This window comes from Musca autumnalis, unplaced genomic scaffold, assembly GCF_047663935.1.
Source record: "Musca autumnalis isolate F117 unplaced genomic scaffold, ASM4766393v1 scaffold_5, whole genome shotgun sequence".
Lineage (NCBI taxonomy): Eukaryota > Metazoa > Arthropoda > Insecta > Diptera > Muscidae > Musca > Musca autumnalis.
In genome coordinates, this window is record NW_027412088.1 from 79,263,386 (window position 1) to 79,287,374 (window position 23,989).

At 37.5% G+C, this 23,989-nt stretch overlaps 1 protein-coding gene across 1 annotated transcript; it reads right to left on the minus strand.

The window, feature by feature from the left end:
• Positions 1 to 1,861: 1,861 nt before the first annotated feature.
• On the minus strand, positions 1,862 to 12,304 carry LOC141404761 (uncharacterized). Its single transcript, XM_073988469.1, has 2 exons — positions 11,176 to 12,304; positions 1,862 to 3,591 (listed from the first exon to the last, which is right to left on the minus strand). Exon 2 carries the CDS (start codon positions 3,587 to 3,589, stop codon positions 2,666 to 2,668), a length of 924 nt encoding a protein of 307 aa, XP_073844570.1. The 5' UTR covers positions 3,590 to 3,591; positions 11,176 to 12,304; the 3' UTR covers positions 1,862 to 2,665.
• Between the last annotated feature and the right edge of the window lie 11,685 nt (positions 12,305 to 23,989).

Consider the following 23,989-nt stretch of genomic DNA (forward strand, 5'->3'; position numbering starts at 1 on the left):
AAGGTTTTCGAATAGAAGACCATAAGGTCTTCGTATAAAAGACCATAAAGTCTTCGTATAGAAGACCATAAGGTCTTCGTATAGAAGACCATAAGGTCTTCGTATAGAAGGCCATAAGGTCTTCGTATAGAAGACCATAAGGTCTTCGTATAGAAGACCATAAGGTTTTCGTATAGAAGACCATAAGGTCTTCGTATAGAAGACCATAAGGTCTTCGTATAGAAGACCATAAGGTCTTCGTATAGAAAACCATAGGTCTTCTTATAGAAAACCATAGGTCTTCTTATAGAAAACCAAAGGTCTTCTTATAAAAGACCATTAGGTCTTCGTATAGAAGACCATCAGGTCTTCGTATAGAAGACCATCAGGTCTTCGTATAGAAGACCATCAGGTCTTCGTATAGAAGACCATCAGGTCTTCGTATAGAAGACCATCAGGTCTTCGTATAGAAGACCATCAGGTCTTCGCATAGAAGACCATAAGGTCTTCGTATAGAAGACCATCAGGCCTTCGTATAGAATACCATCAGGTCTTCGCATAGAAGACCATCAGGTCTTCGTATAGAAGACCATCAGGTCTTCGTATAGAAGACCATCAAGTCTTCGTATAGAATACCATCAGGTCTTCTTATAGATAATCATCGGGTCTTCGTATAGAAGGCCATCAGGTCTTCGTACAGAAAACCATCAGGTCTTCGTATAGAAGACAATCAGGTGTTCGTATAGAAGACCATCAGGTCATCGTATAGAAGACCATGAGGTATTCTTATAGAAGACAATGAGGTGTTCTTATGGAAGATAATGAGGCCTTCTCATAGTGGAGCATGAGGTTCTCATATAGAAGACAATCAGGTCTTCGTATAGAAGACCATCAGGTCTTCGTATAGAAGACCATCATGTCTTCGTATAGAAGACCATCAGGTCTTCGTATAGCAGACCATCAAGTCTTCGTATAGAAGAACATAAGGTCTTCGTATAGAAGACCATAAGGTCTTCGTATGGAAGACCATAAGGTCTTCGTATAGAAGACCATAAGGTCTTCGTATAGAAGACCACAAGGTCTTCGTACAGAAGACCATCAGGTCTTTGTATAGAAGACCAGCAAGTCTTCGTATAGAAGGCCATAAGGTCTTCGTATAGAAGACCATAAGGTCTTCGTATAGGAGACCATAAGGTCTTCGTATAGAAGACCATAAGGTCTTCGTATAGAAGACCATAAGGTCTTCGTATAGGAGACCATAAGGTCTTCGTATAGAAGACCATAAGGTCTTCGTATAGAAGATCATAAGGTCTTCGTATAGAAGGCCATCAGGTCTTCGTATAGAAGGCCATCAGGTCTTCGTATAGAAGACCATCAGGTCTTCGTATAGAAGACCAGCAGGTCTTCGTATAGAAGACCAGCAGGTCTTCGTATAGAAGACCAGCAGGTCTTCGTATAGAAGACCAGCAGGTCTTCGTATAGAAGACCAGCAGGTCTTCGTATAGAAGACCAGCAGGTCTTCGTATAGAAGACCATAAGGTCTTCGTATAGAAGACCATAAGGTCTTCGTATAGAAGACCATAAGGTCTTCGTATAGAAGACCATAAGGTCTTCGTATAGAAGAACATAAGGTCTTCGTATAGAAGACCATAAGGTCTTCGTATGGAAGACCATAAGGTCTTCGTATAGAAGACCATAAGGTCTTCGTATAGAAGACCACAAGGTCTTCGTACAGAAGACCATCAGGTCTTTGTATAGAAGACCAGCAAGTCTTCGTATAGAAGGCCATAAGGTCTTCGTATAGAAGACCATAAGGTCTTTGTTTTGTTACAAACCTTTTTTTATAGTTTTTGCTTCGTTTTAAATGATAAGGTAAGTGTTGTTAAGTTTTATAATTCAAGTGTAATTTTATTTGTACTTCAATGTTGCATGTATGTGTGTATGAATGTTGTATGTTTTAGCTTTTGATGGTTTTATGTAGATTTTAGATAGCACAATTCTTTAGCTTTACTTTAAATTTCAATTTAGGATAGAATTAGGTTTTATTTACAAAAATGGGGGTTAAGTGCAAATTCTTTGTAGGTGCAATATTAGATTAATTTGATTTTAACTAGGTTTAAGTAGTTTTTAATTAGGTTTAAGTATTTTTTAACTTATTTATATTATTTATGATTTTAACATTTGATGTTCTGTGAGTATATGTACAATGGTGAATGTTTGTGGTTTGTATTTTTTTTTATGTTTTTCGTAATATTTTAAACAAATCGATGTGTGACTTGTAACAATTCGTGTTGTTTGTTTCTGTTTGTGATTTCATGTATAAATTGTATGTTTAACAAAATGTAGTGTTCTTTCTATTTTTCTTTTGTTCTTTTTGTGTTTAACTTTGTGTTCACTGTGGGGAGACGTTTGCGTGCGCTTTTAAACTCGATCAAAGACTAGACTCCCTTTGCTGCCTTGGCTGCTTATAAAGCATAATTATGTTTTCCAACCTTGTTGGAAAGCAGCAAAGGGAATAGGCTGGATATTGCATATATGTGCGTACATATGTAAATTCGCGAACCGCTAGACCAAAGTAAATAACAAAAAACGACAAATAACAGTGTCGTTCAAAATAATTACAACAAGTATGGTCCCTGACCATACATTCTCCCCCCACAGTGACACAGTGATGAAATTCAGCAGCTCAGCTCCTCGGCAAGTTCTTGATTGGACCGCTGATGACGTAGCCCAACGCCGTCTCGTAGCCGTACACGTCCCCCAGCCCGGTGAAAAACCTGCCCTCTCGTCTGATTGCAGAATATGTGTCGCCGCCCAACTCTAGCTCTATAGGGGTGTTACCGCGGGGATCGACATCAGCGAGGCGATTTGGCACAAAATCATGCGTTGGGTCCTCAATAATTGGGTCATTGTAGGGTCGATAAGGCAATTCATTCGTAATTAATGCGTTCACCTTGAGCGCCCAGGTATCGTTTGTGTTGCGTGCCATTATCTTAAAGGTAGCAAATCTCCTATTTTGATGAAGAAATGACCGAAGACCCAACCGCCTGAAGGAGGAGTACGAAATCCTTGACATCACTGATGACTGACTGACCAGAGCCCTTATTGTCGCATACGTATCTATGCCTTCAGCCAACACACGCACCATAGCCGTAGGAACGAAAACCAAATCCCAAGTGAATTTGATGATGAGATCTGGGATTGACGGCAGAGGCTCGTCCATCTGTGGAGCGCCGTGAAGAAGTGTGTGGTGGCGCAAATCGCATCTCCGGCAGCTGATTAAAGACGGGCAGTCAGGCGCTAGGTGGCTTCTGGCCAGGCAGTTTCTGCAATAACTCCTTCTTTCGACAGTTTCGTACCTTTGATGCAACGTGAGACCTAGGAATCGACGGCAGGAGCTGAGGGCGTGATCTTCTTGACACAGGCCACAGGCAAACTGCCAATGACTGGGTCGTTCGCGTCTCTCGTCTCTGAGGCTACGGCGTTGGGAAGATCGGCTGCGTTGTTGAGGCGGCTGCTGTCGTTCGGCTGAGCGGGAACGTGATCGCTGCACTGGTCTGAGGGCACGGTTGCTGGCTGGTGTGCTGCGTTCTTGCAAATAGGCGGCCATATCTGAAAAGAGGGAGAGGCGAGTACCAAGATTTTTACAAATAAGGGGTCCGACTAGTCAGTCGGTAAATAATTTGACGACTTTTGTGATGGGTCTCGTAACTGTTCCTCCAGTTGTACGTAAGTCAATTACTCGAACGTTTGAGTCAACCCCATGATAAGCTCTTTCCACCCTTCCCATTTTCCATTCATTGGGAGCTAGTCTGTCGTCCTTAATGACTACTAAGTCGCCCTCTTTTAGATTATCCTGCTGATATTTCCATTTTGTTCTACGGTGCAATTCTCTAAGGTACTCTAATTTCCATCTCTGACAAAAGTTTTGGGAAATAATCTTGAGTCTTTTCCACCTGTTAGCAAAGTTAATGTCAGTATCTGACAAATCGGGTTCGGGGGGAGCAAGAATTGGCGTGCCAATCAAAAAATGACCTGGTGTAAGCGGAGCTAAATCGCTAGGATCCTCACTAGCTGGACTGAGGGGTCTAGAATTCAGACATGCTTCAATCCGTATTAAAATAGTAGAAAGCTCCTCAAATGTAAAGTTCATTTTCGGAATTGATTTACGCAAATGGGTTTTAAAGGATTTTACACCTGCCTCCCAAAGACCGCCCATATGGGGAGCTCCAGGAGGAATGAATTTCCAATTAAGATTTTGTTGTATGTTGTGATGAATAACAGAGTTTTGTAGAGTTTTGAAAAAAGCGAGTCTTTCCTTTTTCAAAATTTCCGCAGCTCCCACAAAATTTGTCCCATTGTCTGAGTAAATACATGATGGGCAGCCGCGCCGACCAATAAATCGCGAAAATGCTGCTAGGAATGACTGAGTTGATAAATCGCTGGTGGCTTCGAGGTGCATAGCTTTTGTCGCGAAACAAACAAAAACACAGACGTAGCCTTTGGTGATCAAACAAGCTCTACCAGTGAAGTTTTTGATGTTGAATGGTCCAGCGAAATCAACCCCTGTTGTGTTAAATGGGCGTGACAATAACGTCCTTTCGGGTGGCAGAGATGCCATTATCTGCTTTTGAGCATGACTTTTATACAATACACATGGTTTGCAGTTGTTGATAACTTTTTTTATCAATGGCTTTAGTCTGAATATCCAGAATTCAGATCTCAAAATACGTGTTAGTAACTGGTTTCCACCGTGTAACGTTACTTTGTGTGAAAATTCAACAAGTAGATGTGTCAACTTCGCATTGTAGGGCAGAATAATAGGATGCCGTTCATTGTAGGTGAGTGCCGGCGATTGTACGAGCCTACCATTTGCTCGCATAATGCCTTTTGCGTCTAAGAAAGGGTTCAAGGTTAGCAAAGAACTGCTTGATGATATTCGAGAGCGCTTTTGTAAAACATCGTACTCATCGGGAAAGTAAAATTTCTGGGTTCGTATAATGGCGGCTCTTTTCCCGCTTTGAATTTCCTCTGCTGTAAGCTCCATCGATGAAACTCGAAGATGGCGTCTATTTTCACCGGTATTCCGCCAAAATCTCAAAGCATAAGCATATGTTCTATAAAGTTTTGATAGAGAAGAAAAATTCTGCAAGGGATCTTCATCGATGTTAATCGCCAGAACTTTTACAGTTTTTGCTTCTAGATTAGTTTCTTCAGTAACTTCCTTTAATGGCCAACTGGATTTCTGTAATTTCAACCAGTGTGGGCCATGCCACCATAACTGATGACTATTTAGCTCATTAGGCGAGCAACCCCGACTAGCAATGTCTGCTGGGTTATCCTCTGAGTCAATATGATGCCAATTTTCGTTCCCCACATTGTCTAAAATCTCTGATATTCTATTTCCGACGAAAGTTGACCAATGGCAAGGCGGTTTCTTGAGCCAGGCAAGGACTATTGTAGAATCAGTCCAATAGTGTAATGAAAAGTTTGAGATTTGAAGATTTTTTAAGATTGTATGCGTCAATTTCGACAGTAAAACGGCTCCGCATAATTCCAGCCGTGGAAGAGAGATCTTTTTGATAGGCGCAACTCTAGTTTTTGCCGTTAACAAAAAAGTTTCAATTTCGTTATTCAATTTTTCAATTCTTATGTACAAGGCGGCTGCGTAGGCACTCTCTGAGGCGTCGCAAAATCCATGTATCTCGATGTTTGTGTCTGGTGAGAAATGAATCCATCTTGGTATTTTCAAGTTTTCTATCTCGCAACTATTTTTGACGAAGTTTTTCCAATTTAGCATTGTAAGGGGTTTTAGAATATCATCCCAGGTTATTTTATCTAGCCATACCTGTTGCATGACTAGCTTCGCTACCACTACAATAGGCGCGAGCCAACCACATGGATCAAATAATTTCGCGATCGTTGAAAGTACTTCTCTTTTTGTGTAAGAATCCTTATTCTCCATGTCTGGAGGGTTGAATGTGAAGAAATCTCCTGAGATATTCCAACGTATTCCTAAGGTTTTTGTAGATGCATCCTCGGAAATATCAAGTAAGTTTACAGGAAGTAATTTTTCCGCTGGTAAATCACTAATAATCTGTGGATCATTTGATGTCCATTTCATTAGCTCGAATCCTGCAGATTCCATTGCAGAAATAAGTTCTTTCCGAGAATTGATTGTATCTTGTAATGTGTGCCCTCCGGCTAACACATCATCGACATATAAATTTTCCAATATTATTTTCGATGCTAGAGGGTGGGTATCCTTTATGTCTTCTGCCAATTGTATTAGAGTTCGCAGGGCTAGAAAAGGTGCGCAATTCACTCCAAAAGTGACCGTCAGTAATTCGTAGTCTTCAACAGGATCATTGAGAGATTTTCTAAATAGAATCCTTTGGAATTGGGTTTGCTTGGGGTTCAATAATATTTGCCGGTACATTTTTGTCACATCGGCATTAAAGACATATCTGAAAAATCTCCATTTCAGCACTTGTAACACAATATCCTGTTGTAATATTGGACCAGCAAATAAGTTATCATTCAGGCTCTTTTTGTTTGATGTTGGGCTTGAGGCATTGAAAACCACCCTGAGTTTCGACGTTATCTTCTCGGGTCTGATAACCGCATGATGAGGTAGGTAATAGTTCGGAGTTTTGCTAATATCCTGTGCCGCAATCTTCCTCATATGTCCTAATTCAAGATATTCCAGGATCGTTTTATCATACAGTTCCTTGATTTCAGGGGTTTTCATTAGCTTTCTTTCCATCCTGTAGAATTGCGCCAGTGCTATATTCCTCGAATCTCCAAGCTCTTCGCATTTTTTAAAGGGTAGTGTAACCACGTATCGACCATCTGGATTTCTTCGAGTGGTTTCCATGTAGTTTTGTTCGCAAAAGACATCATCCTCTGACCTCAAAACCTGTTTTGGGGTTTCTTCCACCTCCCAAAAACGTGTTAATATTTTTTCCAGAGAAATTGTGTTACACAGTGTAATTTGTCTTTGTTTCCGTGATCCATCTATTAATGGTCCGCCAATAATCCATCCAAAAACTGTTTTTTGGGCTAATAGAGTACCAATTGATTTCATCGGAGCTCCAACTGTAAAGATAAGTGGTCCTATATCCATTCCAATTAACAGATCGACTGGTTGGCTTATATAGAATTTAGGATCTGCTAACTCCATATTCGTGGCATCTCTAAGTTGAGTCTTATCCAAAGTATAGGGCGGCAAATTTGATGGTAACGATTTTAACACGGGTGCCCAAACTTCCAATTTAAAGCTGGGTTCGACTCGTGATCGTAAAGTAAAAACGCAAGATCTATTTGATGTTTCTGCAACAAGTTGATTTATGCCTGAGACGTGCACTAGATTCTTTCTTGTTGGCAAACTCAACCGATTTTTGAGCTTTTCTGTAATGAAGGTTGACTGAGACCCAGAGTCAATTATTGCTCTGGCGCCATAAAATTGGCCATTCGCTTCAATTTGCACAAGCGCTGTAAAAAGTAATGTTTCTCCCGAATTTTGCTTATTATTTCCATTATCCTGGAGAGTCAATGTAGTAATATTTTGTGATTCTTCATTCGATGTGGACTGTATGAACGTAGTGAGAGCTGAAGCACTCGTACTAGGGCGTACTTCATCTCGTTCTAGGGGTTGTGTTGCGGTTCGGGCTTCTGTACCCTTATGTAGCATTGTATGATGTCGTTGACTGCAATTCCTACAGCCAAAACGACTCTTGCATTCTTTTACTCCATGATTGGCAGATAGGCAATTATAACATAAATGAGCGTTTTTGACCACATGAATTCTGTCATTAACGTTCTTAGCCAAAAATTGTTGACAATCTCGAATAAAATGATTCGACTTGCAAAGTTGGCAAGTATTTTGGTACTGTTGTTTGGATTGTTGAGAGAAATTAGTTTTATTTTTTCCCACAACGCTTTGATTTTGAGGTTTCGGAAACGTACTTGTCTGGAAACTGTTGGTGTATCTCATCTTCTTATTTGGATCGGGTTTTCCTTGATTGAATTTTGAAAAGCTTGGCTTGATATTGCCCACCGACTCCATAGTCTTGAATTTATGCGTGAGAAACTTATTAAAATCTTCCCAAGATGGCAGGGTCTTACAATCTTCCAAAGAATTTTCAAATTCCTCTAAAAAAGATCTGGGTAATTTACTGGAGCAAAGATAAATCAGAAGTGGATCCCAGCCAGAAACATTAATTTTTAGAGTCTCCAGAGTTTGTACGCATGTATTGACTGTCCTCTGTAGTTTTTGGATCGTAAAACTGGAATCTGTGGTTACATTTGGGAGATTAAAGAGTACTTTAAGCTGCTCGTTCACTTGCATCCTCCGATTTTCATATCGATCTGTCAAAAGTTTCCAGGCGAGCTCAAACCCATCGTTTGTTAAGGGCACCTGATTGATGATTTCTCGAGCTTCGCCTGTTGTCTTTTGTTTAAGATGGAAAAGTTTCTCCACGTTGCTCAATTTCGAACTTGTTATGAAGATTGCTGTGAATAAATCTCTGAAAGTTGGCCAGCCAGCGTATCCTCCTTTAAAACATTCCGTATCACATGGTGGCAATCTCGAAATCTGGGTTAAAGTGGGCTCACCGCTAGCTTTTTGTTCCATTAGAGATTCTCTTTTGGCTCTTTCCTCTTTCTCATTTAGTTTCACCGTTTGTATTTGTCCGTTAAGTGATCCTATTGCCTTTTTATAAGCGTCTATCGCCTCCAAGTAATGTTTCCTTAACTTATTCTTGTCGATGGGTTTCTCCTCGGCTTCAGGAACGTAATCTCGACACTCCTCATAAGCTCGTTTGACTTGATCGTATACCGCATCTAGCCGCACTCGTGATGACTCCAATGAATGTATGTCGTCTATCTGATTTGCAATTGATAATATTGACGTGTAATCACTAAGATCATTCACGCAATTCGCAAACTTTTCGCATAAAGATTTGTCCATTTTGAAGTGAAGGGTCTAACTTTCAAACAGATTTTTGCTGTGCAAGAATTTGACAAAGTCGACCAATGACGAGGACAAACTTGTTCCTTTTGGTTTTACAACAAATCCAAAAAATTTTGATTTTTCAAAATTTCGGATGTTATTTTCCAAATTATAAAATCAACGAATAATTTGTAGAGTCAAAACGATATTAAATTGCTTTAGAATCACTGACGAGGATTTTGTGAGAGAAAAAGAAATATTTGTAATTAAATATCTTTGAAAACCGCAAAAAATTTAAACTTCGACAAGATAAATTCTTCCAAAAAGAGTTGAGGCAAGAAAAGCAAGAGAAATGTGTGCACTTGTTCCACAAAGGGTTGATTTTTTTTTCAAACTTAAGTTAGAAATGTGCAAAAAGACGACAAAAAGCAACACTTGATGGTCCAAAAAAACGATAAGAAGCACAAACGAGCCAAAAAATCCAAAATTTTAAATAAATTTTATCCACAAAAGATTTTCCAAAAAATGTTTGTTGGGTTGTCACTTCATCGGTTCAGCAACGTGTCAATTTTCAGCCGCAAAATTTATCAAAATTTTATAAAATCACTTAATATTCCACTTACAGGAGGATTTTATTTTATTTGAGGCAGTATATTATCCAAAATTAGATTGGTTCAAAGTTTTAAAGTTTTTTGTTGAGACAATACATGTACTCAACAAATCCCAGCAAAATATTTCACAATTGAAAATATATTGGGGATAAATCAAAGAGTTCCAGAAAAGAAATATTTTATGTGTTTAAATGAGAAATGGCTGTTTAAAAAAATTGGTAAATATGGGATAAAAATGTTCATAAAGGTTGAGTTTCAAATATTGAGGTTATCTAACCTCCAATTGTTCACGCTTGTCCACCAAACGGATTGTGTTTACTTTGTTGTGTATTACAATGACGCCACGCTGTTTGCAATGTTATCGGTTGTTATGTAATATGGCGGTTATGTAGACTATTTTTTCTTTAAGTGTTATGTGGGTAAATAAGCCTCTAGGTATTCCAAAAAGCTACGCAAAAAAATTGCCTATTGAGGGTATGTTCTTTCTTGCTTTAACGACGCCAAAATTCAAAAATGCGATTGTAAACATCGAAAAAAGAGTCTTATTATCCAAAAGAAATGTATATGCTTTCCTTAAAGGTTATGTTCCTTGAAATTATGACGCCCAAAATGCGCCATAAGTTTCACATATAAGCTTATGTACTGATGTGTGTATGTAAATTGGCCAAATTCTTTAATAAATGGTTGAATATTCTATGTAAATATCGCTGTTGTACAATTAGGACGCCCAAGATTTGCGCCAAAATTGTAATGTAGACGCTAGATGAAGTATATAATGTTCGAACTTCCAAAAAAAAGATGGCAACCAGCCTCTTCAAATATAATAATGGCGTTTGATTTTGTACAAGTTCCCACTGTATTCGGACAGATGAACAAAGAGAGTTTTTTTGATTTTTTTCCAAAATTTTAGCAAAATTTCCACGGTTCCAATAAGTATATGAGCAATAAGTAACAAAATTCGCCGAAAATACAAATTTCCAGGGCAAAAAAACAGAAAATGTCTAGCTTTGCAATGTCTAGCTGTGCAAATTTTTGCTAAAAAAAGCGCCAAAATAGTTGCATATGAAAAATTCCCACAGTATACGGACAGACGAGAAAGAGTTTCAGAGAGAAGAGAGTCAAAATCTTCCAATTTTCCACAAAAATGAGAGAAATTTCCAAAATGTTTTCCAATTATTCCAAACTTTTTCCAAAAAAAAACTCTTTTGTGTATGTATGTGTCTTTTACTCAATGTATGAGCACAAAATTCCCAGTTGTTAATGTATGTGTGAATAACGTTTCTAGATTACGCGTTTTTTTTCTTAGATTTTCGCGCCAATTTCAAAGTATTTATGTGTGAGAGCAAAGATTTATGTAAAAACTACCCAAAAATGAGATTGTATGGGTGGTAAATTCTAGGGTTTGAGTGTATGCGTGTAAAATGGACGTGTATGTGTATTCCCCGCGATTGTTGAAGGGTCAACGTCAGTCCTCTTTTCCAAAAATTAGCACGGAATTGGGTATTTTGTGTCGATTTCGTCAAATTATCCAATAATAAGACGCGTCATCAAGGGTTTCAGAGTCGGTGTCAGTTTTTTGCCGCACCCTGTATCCTTTGAATCACGCCAATTTAAAATTGCATGGGTACTCACTTTGATAATTTTCTTGCTGTCGTTTGTTGTGATGTATATGGTGTTTGTGTGTGTGTACCCGCTCTCTCTCTCTGTTCCAATGGTAGCGTGCTTCTTCTTCTCTCTGATGCTTATGTTCCTTCTCTTGTGATGCTTGTTGTTGTATTGTTGAAACCCGTACCGAACCGTTTATTAGTTTATTAATCTTTGTGTTATTTGTAGATCTTTTGTTATAAAATGTTCCTCTTTTTATATTTTTGATTTTGTTTTACTGTATTGTATAAATTTTTGTTGTTTTTCTGAGCTTTTTGTTGTAATAGTTTTGGCACTTGTCTTTTTTTTGTATATTTTTAATTACTAAGCACTTTATGTTCTCTCACTGCCTTTATATATATGTTCCACTGTAAATTCCCACTGTTCGTTCTGTATGGCGTACACTGTGCTTTCCAAAAAATTTTAAACACTATAGTTGTTGTTGTAATTCACCAATAGTTTTGCACGCACTGTTATTGTTGTTGTCGTAATTTGTTGAATTTTTGATTTTGTCTAAATTGTTTGCCAATGTATGTGGGTTCTCTTTTAACTTTATGTTTTACTGGTTGTGTGCTTCACTGTTTTTTATTTTCCAGCTATTTTTCACACTGATCTTCATGTAGTTTTTGTTTCCAATATGTATGACACTTCCACTTGTTGTTTTTGTAATAGTTTATAATTTGCAATTTTCTTGTTACTCTCTATGTTAATTTTGTTGTTATTGTTATTCACTGTGCGCTTCAAAAAATTCTCCACTGTATATTTGTTTCACTGTTCGTTATGTGTTGTTTCCACTGTATTGTTTTCCAATCAAAAATGTTTTATTTTCTCTCTCACCGGTTCGTTTATTTTTTTGTGATCTTCCAAATTAGTGCTTTCGGTTTTTATGTTATTCCACTGAATATATTTCAATATGCACTTTTTCCACTTATTTTGTGTTAATATTGTTTCCTTGTTTTTAGCACTTTTTTCACACTTAATTTTTTTTATTTTATTAATGTTCTTTTGCACTACTGCTTTCTCACTGTCAATTATTGTTTTCATGTATTTTTTTATATTCCGCTTTACGGGTTCAATTTTGCAGGTTCACTGATTGGGTCACATAGGTTCTAGTTCACTTTTTAATTTAAATTATTATTATTGATTGATGAAAATTTTTGAATTATTTTATATTTATGGACTTTTATTGCGATTTTTAATTATTTAAAAAACACTCATCTGGCTCGCATGGACCAATGTTTTGTTACAAACCTTTTTTTATAGTTTTTGCTTCGTTTTAAATGATAAGGTAAGTGTTGTTAAGTTTTATAATTCAAGTGTAATTTTATTTGTACTTCAATGTTGCATGTATGTGTGTATGAATGTTGTATGTTTTAGCTTTTGATGGTTTTATGTAGATTTTAGATAGCACAATTCTTTAGCTTTACTTTAAATTTCAATTTAGGATAGAATTAGGTTTTATTTACAAAAATGGGGGTTAAGTGCAAATTCTTTGTAGGTGCAATATTAGATTAATTTGATTTTAACTAGGTTTAAGTAGTTTTTAATTATGTTTAAGTATTTTTTAACTTATTTATATTATTTATGATTTTAACATTTGATGTTCTGTGAGTATATGTACAATGGTGAATGTTTGTGGTTTGTATTTTTTTTTATGTTTTTCGTAATATTTTAAACAAATCGATGTGTGACTTGTAACAATTCGTGTTGTTTGTTTCTGTTTGTGATTTCATGTATAAATTCGTATAGAAGACCAGCAGGTCTTCGTATAGAAGACCAGCAGGTCTTCGTATAGAAGACCATAAGGTCTTCGTATAGAAGACCATAAGGTTTTCGTATAGAAGACCATAAGGTCTTCGTATAGAAGACCATAAGGTCTTCGTATAGAAGACCATAAGGTCTTCGTATAGAAGACCATAAGGTCTTCGTATAGGAGACCATAAGGTCTTCGTATAGAAGACCATAAGGTCTTCGTATAGAAGACCATAAGGTCTTCGTATAGAAGACCATAATGGTCTTCGTATAGAAGACCATAATGGTCTTCGTATAGAAGATTATAATGGTCTTCGTATAGAAGACCATAAGGTCTTCGTATAGAAGACCATAAGGGCTTCGTATAGAAGACCATAAGGTCTTCGTATAGGAGACCATAAGGTCTTCGTATAGAAGACCATAAGGTCTTCGTATAGAAGATCATAAGGTCTTCGTATACGAAGACCTTATGGTCTTCGTATATATATAATAATTGTTCCACAACATCCCATAGGGACAAGGGAGACTTCTCTCATATCAATGAGTGCACCCCGATTCATATTAGCTCAATGATACGGGACCTACAGTTTATCGCCGAGTCCGAACGGCGTGTCTAAGACACCACTTTTGTAGAGAAGTTTTACATGGCTGAAATACTCAGGAAATGTCGCCAACATTACTGAGGGGTATTTTGCCACCGTTGAAAAGTGTTTTGATGTTGCCTGGCCGGGGAATCGAACCCACGACCTTATGTGTGCAAGGCGGGCGTGCATACCATTGCACCACGGTGGCACCCATCTTCGTATAGAAGATCATAAGGTCTTCGTATAGAAGACCATAAGGTCTTCGTATAGAAGACCATAAGGTCTTCGTATAGAAGACCATTAGGTCTTCATATAGAAGACCATCGGGTTGTCGTATAGAAGACCATCAGGTCTTCGTATAGAAGACCAGCAGGTCTTCGTATAGAAGACCAGCAGGTCTTCGTATAGAAGACCAGCAGGTCTTCGTATAGAAGACCAGCAGGTCTTCGTATAGAAGACCATAAGGTCTTCGTATAGAAGACCATAAGGTCTTCGTATAGAAGACCATAAGGTCTTCGTATAGAAGACCATAAGGTCTTCGAATAGAAGACCATAAGGTCTTCGAATAGAAGACCATAAGGTCTTCGTATAGAAGACCATAAGGTCTTCGTATAGGAGACCATAAGGTCTTCGTATAGAAGACCATAAGGTCTTCGTATAGAAGACCATAAGGTCTTCGTATAGGAGACCATAAGGTCTTCGTATAGAAGACCATAAGGTCTTCGTATAGAAGATCATAAGGTCTTCGTATAGAAGACCATAAGGTCTTCGTATAGAAGACCATAATGGTCTTCGTATAGAAGATTATAATGGTCTTCGTATAGAAGACCATAAGGTCTTCGTATAGAAGATTATAATGGTCTTCGTATAGAAGACCATAAGGTCTTCGTATAGAAGACCATAAGGTCTTCGTATAGAAGAACATAAGGTCTTCGTATAGAAGACCATAAGGTCTTCGTATAGAAGACCATAAGGTCTTCGTATAGAAGACCATAAGGTCTTCGTATAGAAGACCATAAGGTCTTCGTATAGAAGACCATAAGGTCTTCGTATAGGAGACCATAAGGTCTTCGTATAGAAGACCATAAGGTCTTCGTATAGAAGATCATAAGGTCTTCGTATAGAAGACCATAAGGTCTTCGTATAGAAGACCATAATGGTCTTCGTATAGAAGATTATAATGGTGTTCGTATAGAAGACCATAAGGTCTTCGTATAGAAGACCATAAGGTCTTCGTATAGAAGACCATAAGGTCTTCGTATAGAAGACCATAAGGTCTTCGTATAAATCCTATGTACAAATCCTCTATTTAACTCTATAGTTAACCACTCAATTAATAACTTTAACCTCCATACATCTGTCAATTGGCTTTACTCTGAGCCAATGACAAATAATCAATAAATTTTTTCTCTCTATGCTCTTTTGTTTCCCATGTCTTTGTCTTTGCAATTTTTTGCTTTCGCGTGAAGAGAAAAAAGTTTCCCATTGTGTTGGAGGTTCTTAGTTTACAGCTCGTTGGCTTAGGTTGATAGCTGACTGTTTGTGCAGCCGGACACCGTACATTTGGACTCGAATAACTTGTGAACTCGTAATAAGCACCCTAAGCCCATAATTCAACCGACAAAAACGAAAAATATGTTGTCACTCAAGTTTTTGTTTGAATTTCTTGTGTTAGGCTATCGATGTGTGTGTTTGTTCGTATTTTGAGCTATTCAATCTGTAATATCTGCAGATATGCAGGGAAGGATTTAATTTTTATATGAAGAGAATTTTATACAAATTACTAGCAAAGTGCCCGCTACTTCGTATGCGTTAAATATACAAAACAAATAAATAATATAGAATGGTGAACATGGAAACATTTTGTGTACTAATACGTACCACTTTAGTCCGATTTTCGTCACGCCTACACATCAAGATAAATCCACATTTTTTGAGATATTTTAATTGAGGTTCTCAGCGCAAATATGGCCTAACCCAACAACCGCCATCCTCACTTGCAGCTCTATCTCTTCCCCCAAAAACCAATTATAGAACTATTTTGTACTTTCATGTAAATACATAAATACGAACCTCCTCCTATTATTTCAAAATTCCCTTTACACAATAACAAATTGTACCAAAACCTGTGCCATTTAGAACTTTTCGTATATTTATGGTTCATATTTCTTAAATCTCACGTTATAAGCAAATGATAACAGTAATCATAATTCCAAATCTCACGAATCCAGATCTATCCGTTCATCCAATACAAAATTGTACCATACATGGAACCATTTCGTACCTCTTCTTCTTCTTTATTTGCTAATTCGTTTTCCGAATGTTAGCGACCAATATAATACAAATATTTTTTTTTCTTATTTTTTTTAAGTCGCTCAAATCCAAGTTGTACCAAATTTAGTACCGTTTAGTACTTTTCGTACATATAAGTACGAATTTCCAAAACTTCCTCAATCCTACACCCCAACAGTAATCTTAATTCCAAACTTCAAGATTCCAGCTCTAGCCGTTCGCTCAAATCCAAATTGTACCAAATTTAGTACTTTTCGTACTCATAAGTACGAATTTCCAAAACTACTTCCATATCTCAATCCCACACTCCAACAGTAATCTTAATTCCAAATTTCTTGATTCCAGCTCTATCCGTTCGCTCAAATCCAAATTGTACCAAATTTAGTACTATTTAGTACTTTTCCTACCCATAACTAAAAATTTCCAAAACTTTATCAATCCTACAATTCAACAGGTATTAATTCCAAACCGTACCCATAAATAAAAATTTTCAAAACTACCTCAGTGCTATGTTCAAACAATAAGCTTAATTCCGAATTTCAGGATTCCGATATATCCGATCACTCAAATCCAAATTTGGTACCATTTAGTACTATTCGTATCCAAAGTACGAATTTCTAAACCTATCTCTATCAACACTCCAACATCAATTTTAATTCCGAATTTCACGATTCCAAATGTGTCCTTTCACTGATATCCAAATTGTATCAAATTTAGTACTTTTCCTACACATAACTACAAATTTCCAAAACTTTATCAATCCTACACTCCAACAGTACTCCTTATTCCAAATCTCGGGATTCCAGCTCCCCAAATGCAAACTGTACCAAATTTGGTACCATTTAGTACTTTCGTAACCATGAGTACGAATTTCTACAACTACCTCAATCTTACACGCCATCAGTAATCTTAATTCCAAATTTCTGGGTTTCAGCTGCATCCGATCACCGTAATCCAAATTGTACCAAATTTGATACCATTTAGTACTTTTCGTATCCAAAGTACGAATTTCCAAACCTACCTCTTTCAACACTCCTACAGTAATCGTAATTCCGAAATTCAGGATTCCAAATGTATCCGATCACATAAATTAAAATTTGGTACCATTTAGTACTTTTCGTATCCATAACTAAAAATATCAAAAACTTCATCAATCCTACACGCCAACAGTAATCCTTATTCCGAAAATCGGGATTCCACCTATATGCGTTCACCCAAATCAAAATTGTACCAGATTTGGTACCATTTAGTACTTTCGTACACATAAGTACAAATTTTCAAAACTACCTCAGTGCTATATTCAAACAATAAGCTTAATTCCGAATTTCAGGATTCCAGATACATCCGATAACTCAAATCCAAATTTGGTACCATTTAGTACTTTTCGTATCCAAAGTACGAATTTCCAAACCTACCTCTATAAACACACCAGCAGCAATTTTAATTCTGAATTTCACGATTCCAAATGTATCCTATCATTGAAATCTAAACTGTACCAAATTTAGTACTATTTAGTACTTTTCCTACCCATAACTAAAAATTTCCAAAACTTTATCAATCCTACACTCCAATAGTACTCCTTATTCCAAATCTCGGAATTTCAGCTATATCCGTTCACCCAAATCCAAATTGTACCAAATTTGGTACTATTTAGTACTATTCGTACCCACGAGTACGAATATCCACAACTACCTCAATCCTACACGCCAACAGTAATCTTAATTCCAAATTTCAGAATTACAGCTGCATCCGGTCACCGTAATCCAAATTGTACCAAATTTAGTACCATTTAGTACCTTTTGTTCCCATAGGTCCGAATTTCCAAACCTACCTCTATCCAACTCTCCAAAAGTAATCTTAATTTCGAATTTCAGGATTCCAAATGTATCCGATCACCCAAATCCAAATTGTACCAAATGTGGTACCATTTAGTACTTTTCGTTGCCATAAGTACGAATTTCCAAAAGTATACCAATCCCACACTCCAATAGTAATCATAATTCCAAATTTCACCATTCCAGCTCTATCCGATCACTTAAATTCATATTGTACCAAATTTGGTACCATTTAGTACTTTTCGTACCCAAAAGTACGAATTTCCAAAATACCTCTATCCTGCACTCCGACAGTAATCCTAATTCTAAATTTCAGGATTCCAGTTCCATCCGTTCCCCCAAATCCAAATTGTACCTTATTTGGTACTATTTAGTACCTTTCGTACCCATATGTACTAATTTCGAAAACTACCTTCATATCTCAAACCTACGCTCCAACAGTAATAGTAATTCTAAATTTCAGAATTCCAACTTTATCGGTTCGCCCAAATTCAAATTGTACCAAATTTAGTACCATTTAGTACTATTCGTACAAATGAGTACACATTTTCAAAACCACCTCCTTATATCAACTCATCTTCTTAACCTTGATTTTCATTCCAAATTTCAAGATTTTAGCTCTATCCGTTCACGTAATACCAAATAGTACTAAATTTAGTAACTTTTAGTACTTTTCGTACACTTATAGTTCGAATTTCCAAAAAACCTTTGGTACACCTTTCTAACTCTCCATCAGTGACCTTCATTCCAAATTTCAAAGTTCTAGCTCTACCGGTTCGCCAAATACAAACGGTACCATATTTAGTACCTTTTAGTACTTTTCGTACCCTTCCAGTTCGAATTTCCAAAAACCAAGCCTTATCTGTCACCTTCGGACCAAGAGTGACCCTCACCCAAAATTTCATGATTCTAGCTTCAGCCGTTTCGTCTGGGCGTTGATGAATCAATCAGTCAATCAGTCAGTCAGTCAGTCAGTGAATCAGTCACTCTACTCTTTTATTAATATAGATTTACATTTTGTTGTTAGACGAGTATAGAAAAGAATCTATCAAACCACACCACCTTTATCTAACTGCGGTTAAACGCCTTAGTATACTGTCAGCAATATAAAACTTATCAAAAATGGTTTCGTAGTTTGGACTCTGGGCTATGACTTCTTTAATATGAAGTCCAGTATTTTCTGGCCCATCCTGGGGTGTTTCAGGGTAATCTTTATTTTTTGAAATATTTCATGAGCACATTTTCAGCTTTTTCGTCGTGCGGATATTCCCCTTCTCATTCACCTCTGATCTCAAAAATTCGATCTTAACAATCAAACTAATTTACAATGCAATTCGGCCCCTTATCACGGTTTAAAACTTCTCACCACCACCTCTGCAGAGTCCTATCTAACTATTGTACTGCTTGATTGCTGTTACTCACATACATACAGACTCACATATGGATAAAGAAATAAAAATCTCAATAATTTGTTGCTATTTCTCGATTAAATTTATTTATGTTTTTCTTGCGCCTTTTAACGCTTTAAAGAAATTCTAGCTGACGAACAATAAAGCAAAAAAAAACTACAGCCCCAAAAGCAAGTTGTCCGTCTGGCATCATGCAAATCAAACGCAACAATGAATGAGGCACGCGACGCCTGGCACTTCGTAGTAGTAGTAGTGTAGTATTTGCATTTATGGGTTACGCGTTAGGGATGTTAACTATAACAACAAAATCTTAATGTGGTATTTTAAAATATCTTCGAGGATACAAATCGGAAGACTATGTAGTATAGTAACTACAAAGAGAGGAGCTGCAGACGATATCAATGTTCGACTAAACAAGGCAAAAGTGGAGTTCCGTATCATTCGATCTACATATATGGACTAATCTAAACTCATACTAAGCTTCGTATATATAATTCGAATGTTAAGTCAGTCCTGTTCTATTGCTGGGAAACCTGGAAAAATACGAGTGAAATAGACGCCCATCTACAGATCTTTACTAACAAATGTCTGCTGCAAATTTTAAAAATATAGTGACCGAACCGCACATTGAACGATGAATCTCTGAACCTTACCAATCAAATCGCCGCGCCAGTTGAGGTCTGTCAACAGAAATTACGTTGGATCATCACACGCGGAACATCTAGCAGAAAACTATTCATGGAATGCGTTCAGCCATGTATCGCGCAACAGAGTTCGTAATAAAAGGGCGGTTGAGGCTCTATGCTCCAGGAAGAAGAAGGACAACAAATGTTAGGAAGGCCCTATTTGCGATGTTAGGCACCTTTCAAATATTTAAAAAAATGTAAAATGGTATGTACTATAGGACGAGGTGTCGGGTTAGAAGCACAGCCTTGGAAAAAAACATATTTTTTATGAAAAAAGAAATTTTTAGCCCCAAGTCCCTACGATAATGGAGAAGCGGCACATCGCATAAAAGCGATATAAAGAACAATAACAGTTGTAACGAATGAAAAATCGTTTAGTTCGACCGGGCCGAACTTTTTATAACCACCTTTATAAGATATTCTGAAGTAAAATGGAATAATAAATAATCCATAATTTTAGGTAAAAAAGTTGTTTGACCGCTGGGAATCTCAAATTACGTTGGATCATCACACGCGGAACATCTAGCAGAAAACTATTCATGGAATGCGTTCAGCCATGTATCGCGCAACAGAGTTCGTAATAAAAGGGCGGTTGAGGCTCTATGCTCCAGGAAGAAGAAGGACAACAAATGTTAGGAAGGCCCTATTTGCGATGTTAGGCACCTTTCAAATATTTAAAAAAATGTAAAATGGTATGTACTATAGGACGAGGTGTCGGGTTAGAAGCACAGCCTTGGAAAAAAACATATTTTTTATGAAAAAAGAAATTTTTAGCCCCAAGTCCCTACGATAATGGAGAAGCGGCACATCGCATAAAAGCGATATAAAGAACAATAACAGTTGTAACGAATGAAAAATCGTTTAGTTCGACCGGGCCGAACTTTTTATAACCACCTTTATAAGATATTCTGAAGTAAAATGGAATAATAAATAATCCATAATTTTAGGTAAAAAAGTTGTTTGACCGCTGGGAATCTCAAATGTCAAATTACAGATTGTTCGGTCAAAAATTTAGCTAAAATTCTCAAAATACCGAAAATTGGTATAACTGGGCTTTACTAAAACATGGACCTATGTTAACATTTCTAGTGGATAATTTTTGTGACCACTGGGAGTCTCAAATATTAAACTTCAGGTAGTGTGGTAAAAAAATGCAGGTAAAATCCTCAAACACATAAAATCGGGAGGTTTTGTTATATGGAAGCTATACTAACCATGGACCTATGTTGAAAATTTTTGTGGGAAAAGTTTTGTGACCACTGGTAGCCTTAGTCAAAATATAACGTGGGCCTCTCCAAACGGCTTTACCAAAAACCAAACTGACCATGTCTCGTCTAAAAGAATAAAACAGTGTGTAAGGAGCTCAACAACAGATACAGCTTGCAGTGTTGTGATGGTTCCAACGTACTGAGAAGAGAGAGATCGCACCAGAAGTGGAAATGGGGGATTAGCTTTCCTATTGCACCAGTCTGTTTAATACAGACCTATCTCGCTTGAGCCTGGCTCTAATGACCCGTACATGGAATGTCAGTCATGTGTGGAACTGCCTAGGTAGAGTTGCTTAACGTATACATCACTCCAATCAGTAACATTACTCCACGCTTTTTGAAGGTCACAACTGTATGGTCTTGGAGGACTTTAATGCTCATCAAGAGTTATGGCATTTGGTCCTCGGCAATGACCGGAGAGGTATAGAGTCGGCCGAGCAGATTTATAGCCCTACGTTTTGCACGGTCAATGAGGACGCCCCCACTAGAATTAGCAGAAAGTGTTACAGTTAGCCAGATATAACCACCGTGTTGCCGGTGCCGTGACATAACTCCCAACGGACATAACTCCCAAAACGATTTTGGGAGTAACGTCCGCCTCGAGCGATTTTTTACAAAAATATTTTTGAAAAAATCGCGCGATTTTTTACAAAACTTTTTTCACAATTTAAGAAGATAAAAAGTTTTTGTTAAAATATTCAAATACTTTCTGAAAAACGAAAACCGCCGCAGGCAAAATACTTAAAAAAATCGCGCGATTTTTCACAAAAATATATTTACAACTTAAGAAGATTAAAAGTTTTTGTAAAAATATTCGCGATTTTTTACAAAAATATTTTCACAATTTAAGGAGATAAAAAGTCGAAAATATTTGAAAAAAAAAAACAAGTAAAAACGTATCAGTCGGCTTTGCCGACAGAGATATACCCTCAGCCTATGGGAATTGGAACATTCATCTACGGACAGATCGAATGTATTTAGGGTCTTTTCAGAATTTTGCTGCACTTTTCAGATATTTGAACTTGCCGACAAAAATGTGGATTAGGATTAAAGTTCAAAAGGTTTGCTGAGGAGGGAATGGACCGACATAGTGGATTACGGAAGTGGATCTTATTTTGAGACTCATATCTTTTCGATAGATATCGTGCCCAATAGTCATTTAAGTGGGTTATCGTACACCTGTTGGACCAGTATGCCAGGAAGCATGGACTTGTCCACGGAAAACATAATATGGCTGTAAACAGGACCACAAAGAACCTCATCTGAATAAATTTCCAAATGATCTCCGAACAGATCCTAAACTACACTTGGACACAAAGGTTGAACTTTTGTAGGGAGGTATACTAAGGAGAGGACCGATAAGGGCCATTTTAGAAGTAAAACTAAGTTTGGACAAAATATGACTAAGGCCAAATATTGGACCAAATCGGTTTATCAGTTTGAGAGTTATTGTGCTCTCCAGCTACTACATAGGGTGCCATGGGGGTTTTTACAACTTTCGGGCTGTTTTCCCAAGAAGTATGGACTTGCCACAGAAAAAACTTTACAGTTGTAATTGAGACAGCGATTGAAAGTTGCTTCAACAGAAGTCAAAGTTAGTCAATAGCAGGTCTAAAAGTGAACTTATCCGAAATTTTGTATGGGAGGTACCCGAAGGAATAGGAAAAACCAGTCCATATTCAAACCTGATCTATATCTGGTAGATATATTAGGATTCGTAAAGTATGTAACAAATCGGTCCTTCCCTTCAAGACTTATCGTGCGCAAAATTTTTCCGAACATTTTTGAACTTTTGGAGGAGGTACCTGAAGAAGTGAACCGATATGGCTTATCTTCGAACTTAAACTAAGTTTGGACAAAATATTATGAAGGCCAAATTTTGGATCGAATCGGCAGGTCCGTTCGAGAGTTATCTTGCGCTCCAACCACTACACACGGTGTCATAGGGGTTTTTTTCCTTTCAGGCTATTTTCTCAGGAAGTATGGTTTTGTCCCTGATGAAACTTGAACCACCGTATGGGGGCCGTGAATACAAGTTGTTACAACAAAAATCAACACGATTCGAGAGCAGGTCCTAAAATGAACTTTTCCGAAATTTTGTGTGGGAGGTACCCGGAGGCGTGGACCGATTGAGTCCATATTGGAACCTCATCTAAGTTTAGTAGAAATTTCACGATGTGCATAGTATGGAGCAAATCGGTTACTACCTTCAAGAGTCATCGTGAGCACAAAATTTCCGAACATTTTCGAACTTTTGTGTGGGAGGTACCGGACAAAATATTGCGAAAGCCAAATTTTGGACCAAATCGGTTGATCCGTTCGAGAGTTATCGTGCGCACCACCCAGACAGGCAGACAGACAGACGGGCGGACATTGCTAAATCGACTTCAAATTGTCTGAAACACATTTCTACTTACATAATTTCGGGCATAATTTCGTTTTAAAATAATTTTATGAAATCAGGAGGATTTTATGGATACTTCGGCATTGGTTGGCACTTTGGCCTTCTCAAATGTATAATTCCGCTTACATTCTAACTTCTACTCTAAAATTTAAAAAATGTATGTAGCTATAAATTTCAAAATTAAGCAAAGAAATTTTATAAATTAAAAAAATCGTAGGGAGTTATGTCCTCGATTTTTTTGGGTGTTATGTCCGTGAAGCAAAGCGGACATAACTACCAACGAATTTTGGGTGTAATGTCCGCAAAGCGCAGCGGATATAACGCCCAAATTCATTTTGGGTGTTATGTCCGTGGGAGCTATGTCCGGGCACCCGTGTTATGGTTTCAGACAATCTCTCCATTAGCAGACTGGTCGAACATCCAAAGTGAGACCAATTTTCCCATCAGATGCGACGGGACTAGCAAATGAGCGTGATGAGCTTTGTCATTGGTTGGTGAGCATAAGCGATTGGTAGGTGAGTATAAGCGGAACAAGTGACTAAATGATCTGAAGAGTTGTAACTCTCGAATAC